The 5,241-nt window shown below is 46.4% G+C and overlaps 1 protein-coding gene across 1 annotated transcript; it reads left to right on the top strand.

Moving 5' to 3' along the window:
• Positions 1–105: 105 nt before the first annotated feature.
• On the top strand, positions 106–3,712 carry LOC101771916 (heat stress transcription factor A-3). Its single transcript, XM_004952565.3, has 2 exons — positions 106–701; positions 2,165–3,712. The coding sequence occupies exons 1-2, from the start codon at positions 291–293 to the stop codon at positions 3,287–3,289; spliced, it is 1,536 nt and encodes a 511-aa protein (XP_004952622.1). The 5' UTR covers positions 106–290; the 3' UTR covers positions 3,290–3,712.
• The last annotated feature ends 1,529 nt before the right edge of the window (positions 3,713–5,241 follow it).

Genomic DNA, 5,241 nt, shown 5'->3' with positions numbered 1-5,241 from the left:
GGGGGGGGCCCCCCCCTTCAAATTTTTTTTTCCCCCACAAAAAAACCTTTTTGGGAAGAAAAAACTCTTTTTTTATAAGGGGTTCATATTTCCCCCCCCCCCCCCCCCCCCCCCCCCCACTGGCTGTCCACGCGGAGAGCCCGCCGCTGCCCGATGGCCGGCCACAGTATGTCGGTTCCGCTCCCACCCGAAGCCTATAAATTCCTCGCCGCCCCGCCCCTCGCCGCCCATTTCCTCCTCCTCCTCCTTCCCGCTCGACGCCGGCGAACCCACGCCCGTCGTATGCCGCCATGGACCACACCCGCCCCCGCGCCGGCGCTAGCGGTAACCCCGACGCGCCCTACACCGCGGCGGCCGCGCTGCTGCTGGAGCCCAAGCTCGAGGACGAGGAGCTGCCGCTGCAGCAGCTGGCGTCCCCGGCCCCCTTCGTGTCCCTGGACCAGCTGATGCCGGCAACGGGGCCGGCGCTGCCCGAGCCGCCGCGCCCGCTGGAGGCGTTGCTGCAGGGCCAGCAGCTGCCGCCGTTCCTGTCCAAGACCTACGACCTCGTGAGCGAGCCGGCGCTGGACGGGGTCATCTCCTGGGGCGCCGCCGGGAACAGCTTCGTGGTGTGGGACCCCTCCACCTTCGCGCGCGACGTGCTGCCGCACAACTTCAAGCACAACAACTTCTCCAGCTTCGTCAGGCAGCTCAACACCTATGTGCGTACAGAATCCTTCCTTACTTTCTCCCCTCCCCCCTCACAGTGAGTCGCTCTGTTCTTGAAGTGCTATGTCACTCTGTTCGTGATATATACTCTGCTTGAGCCTGCAAATCATGGCCCCTTGCTCTGTTATTGATGATCTTGGATGCCTAAGATTCCTGCTCCGTGTAGATTGCCGATGATGGAGGTGTTGCTGCCGATTTGTGTCTCTTTTGTGTGGTGCTTTTGGTTATTGGTGTTGTATCGTGTGAACCTTGTAATAATCTACCCTGTAAATGGAGCGTGTGTATACTTTTCTTGCTTTGCTTTGTGAGCGGAATCACAACGTATATGTAATAAGAAACTGCTCGAGTGATAATATAAATTGGAAACAATCCTGAGGAGTAGATCCTGTGATGGGCAAGCTTAATCCGTTTCGTGGAATGCGACGCTCTGGAAGGTAAGCTTCACGATCCACATGTGCATACACCCCTCTGTTGCCATTCGATTCTTTATCTAGGAGTGTACAGCAATAGGCTTAGATTGCACTTTAGTTTCCCATTTCTCCTGTCAAGCGCTGCAGAATGTGTTTGTTGGTTGTTTGCTACCCTGTGTGGCTATATGCCTTTTCTCCTAAATACTCTGCCCCGTCTTCACAGTTTACAGGTTTGGTGCAGTGAGCTTATCAATGTTGCCATGTTACTGAGATAATTTTGTGCTTCAGATATCTTCTACTTTTGCATTACAATACATTTGATGCAGTCTTTGGCTTAGAGAAGTTAAGCTCCTGTGTATTAGTAGGTCTGGTATAGGATAATACAATAAATAAGCATGGGCCAATTTGGTTTCATACTCTGTCCTATCTTCTTGATTCGTATTCTTTTTTTTTTAAACGAGCCTGCAGGATAGCTGCAGCTATATTAAAATAGAGGAAAGACCCTGATGGGGCAATCTTCTTGATTCGTATTCATGAAACCTAGAACGTCAACTCCTCTTAATACTACTGGAGGGTACATGCACTATCTATTTGGGGGTTAATTGCCAGGAGAGGAAATTATAGTCACTTGTATTTCTTTATTTCTTGGGTCCAACTGGGATGAAAACTAGTTTCTCAGTAGTTGACAATCAGATTTGGGGCACTTAGTGGTTATTCTTAATGGTAGTTTAGTCCCTTTTTTTAGAACATCGAAAAGTTACAGCATGCATCATAGCATGCACTTAGCCTTTGTTCATTGTTACATTGTAGCAGCCAGAAAAAAGATGTTAAGTTTTTGATTAGTGATAAATGGAAGCTAGCTAGCTTCTTGGTGTAGGTTTAGGTGTAGAGGACTACATAAATGAGGTTTTGGCATATTACTGCATCAAATGGAATTCAGTTAACTATTACACTCTGAATAATCATAGTGGAGCTTATTCCTTTTCTTTTACCGAATTTCTTTTTTTTTCTGGTAATTATAACTGTGTGTACCTTAATATTTTCAGGGTTTCCGCAAGGTTCATGCTGACAGATGGGAGTTTGCTCATGAAGATTTCCTGCGAGATAGCAAGCATCTGTTGAAGAGGATTGTCAGGCGCAGGTCCTCCCCAGCACAACAAAGCAGCATTCAGCCTGGCTCTTCTTCTGGAGAATCCAGCCTGGACCCTGAGCTACACACACTGAGAAGAGAGAAGAACGCACTGCTTGAAGAGGTAGCCAGGCTGAAACAGGAGCATCGTCAGACAATTGAGCAAATGAGCACGCTGAATCACAGGCTGGAGTCGGCGGAGGACAGGCAGAAGCAGATGGTCTCTTTCCTGGCCAAGCTCCTTCAGAACCCAAGCTTCGTGAGGCAACTGAAGCTGCACAGGGAGCAGAAGGAGATTGACTCAACCAGGGTGAAAAGGAAGTTTCTGAAGCATGTACCGCATGGCAGTATAGAGTCAGGTGAGTCCAGCTCACAGCATGGTGGAGAGAGCGGTTCACATTTTCCTGCGAGTTCTCCCATGGCTACATGTGTGCAAGATGACATTGCAGAACTTCAGAATTTTCTCTTGGAAGACGATGACCTCAACTTTGGTATGGATCCAGACAACATTGGGCTTGACAGAGTCGAGGCACCGGATGACATCGGGGCACTGGTTCAGGGCTTCGATACACAAGAAGAACTTGAGCTCGGCAGTGGAATTGAACTACTGGAGATGCCCCCAGCTTCTGGTCCTCTTGGCCAGGATCCCACGATTGGCAGGTCCAAGGGAAAAAGTGTGCTGTGTCCAGGATTGGACGCTACCTCTTCTGAAGCCAGCTACCTCGGATCAATATCAGACACTATGGGGGTGCTTTCACCAAGCACCATGTTAGGGACAGCAAGCACAATGATGGACGCTGACGAAGAGCAAATGTGGGGCGTGGATGCTTCAGCACCTCTGCAAAGCACTTGTAGCGGCTCTAGCCAGCAAACCTTCAGTAGCCTTGCCAGTGATCCCTATCTGATGGACATCGGCAACAAGCCTGAGAAATTCTGGGACCTTGATTTTCAGACACTAGATCAAGAAGATCTGCAGCTGGACAAGTGTGCTATTGATGACCCTACTCTTCAACAGCAGCAACGAAATATGAAGAAGCCCTAGATCAATTGCCATATGATACTTTGTCGACCTAGTAGTAAAATCATATATGGACATTGCTGTAGTTATTTTGATATTTAGGAGGCTACTAAACTCCTAGATATGCCCACTATGGCACTTAGTAGCAGTAGTATGTTTTCGTTTCTCATTCATTCACCCCTAGTGTTTTTGAATGGAAACTTCTATCCTATGATTTGTTCGGAGCAGCTGCGACTGATCGGGCCGATTCTTTTTTTTCCCAATTATTATTGGTTTTTTCCTTGCGGATATCTTGATGAGCAATGGAATCTCAACTTTTTTCCATTGTCAGAGGGTCAATCATATTGTAAGTGTACTGCCGAATGCCGATGCATTCTTCTGTCTTGCGTCCATTTTCTTCTTCATCAGATGGCTAAATATTACCTTCAGAAGGAAACGTACCAGTTCTGTGACTGCTGGATCTGCTTTGTGCCTGTGTATTGCATCAAATGTGCTGTGCTGTGCTGTGGTCTGATCATACGATGTGTGTTAAATTTGTGATCCTGCTGCCATTATCCTGGCGAAACCAGCGACGACTTCTTACTAGATCTTTCTAGATTTGTCCTGATGAGTGAACAAGTAAGCACAATACAGGCCAAACTTATCCAGGATAAGCGGAGCTGAGTTGGATTATTTGGTTGATCCGAGGCTCTGAACTTGTGCAGCCTACAGATGGTGGTATGTTGTAGATTTGCAGTGTATCAACCTCTGGCGCAGTCCAGTGACAGTAGGCTATAGAAGCACATGATCACAATCTATCGACCAAAAAGAAAAAAAAATGAGTTTTTGCTCGCGCTGAAACTCTCGTTGCGAATTGAATTCACGTGGCCGTGTCGACGACGGGTGGCCGAGCGGGAAAAATACTGGAGGAGATTTCACCACGGATGTACGTGCTGGATCAGCTCTTCGGCAGAGGTGGAAGCAGTGGGTAGGATTTGAAAGTTGGGTATTCCTGTATAACAAAAAAAAGTTCACAGTAAAAAAAAATCCTCAGTTCACATTGTGTCAATACTGATAATCGAAGAAATAACAGTACAAATTATTCAACTCTAAGATAACCATGAAATAAATCAAAGTTACAAAATACATCAAGAAGATTTCATGGTAGCTCTAACTTTCTATTTCGGTTCCTTCATGGTCAGGAAGAGTAACATTAACTCTGCGTTCCTTCATGGCTTGAAAGCGGTTTATAATATCACATTCCTTGACTTTTAAAAAGAACTCAAGCTCAATAAATATGACCAAGCAATCATTCAAGTATTGATCCCCCATCTTGTTTCTCAATTTATTCTTCACATAATTCATGGCGGAAAAGATCCTTTCAACACTAGCTGTTGCTACTGGAAGTACTAGCACCAATTTGAGAAGCTTGTAAACAATCTCGTGTCTCTTATGCAACTTTGTTTTAACAAGTATAATGGAAAGCTAAGCAAGACTTTTCACTTTTCTGAACCTTTCATCTCTACGCATCTCAGTGAGGAAGAGTTTCAGTGCTGATGGAAGATGGTTTATCTCTGAGCTTGAGAAATCATTAGGATAAAACTGTGCAAGCTTAATCAACTTATCTTTGTCCCAACTAGCAAAGTTATCTATAGGACTAAATGCAGCGATACAAAGGAGTAAATCCGTATTTACCTCGTCAAACCTTTCATTAAGCTCTTGTAGTTGTCTATCAATGATACTGTTGGCGCTAGAAATCGGTCAACCGAATCCCAGCGACCGACACACGACCCGGGAGAATCTGCTTAGCTCCTGTTCGGGTGAATGCCCTGGTGCGGTTCGCGCGGCGTGCCAGCCAATCTGACCTGTTAATTGGCAAGGAAGAACACGTGTCAAATTCAGTAACTACGATCGGCTAAATTTCCGATCGAGGGAGCTTATCGGCAGATCAGCCGATTTACTATGATGATGAAATCGGTTATAAGACAACACGATCC

This window comes from Setaria italica, chromosome I (assembly GCF_000263155.2).
Source record: "Setaria italica strain Yugu1 chromosome I, Setaria_italica_v2.0, whole genome shotgun sequence".
In the NCBI taxonomy this organism is placed as follows: Eukaryota; Viridiplantae; Streptophyta; class Magnoliopsida; order Poales; family Poaceae; genus Setaria; species Setaria italica.
The sequence above is the reverse complement of the archived record's forward strand: the minus strand, read 5'-3'. Positions and strand labels throughout refer to the sequence as shown.

Coding starts and splice junctions, on each gene's coding strand:
- LOC101771916 (XM_004952565.3), top strand. CDS start 291: ATGGACCACACCCGCCCCCGCGCCGGCGCTAGCGGTAACCCCGACGCG. Junction 702..2,164: donor TCAGGCAGCTCAACACCTAT/GTGCGTACAGAA, acceptor TAATATTTTCAG/GGTTTCCGCAAGGTTCATGC.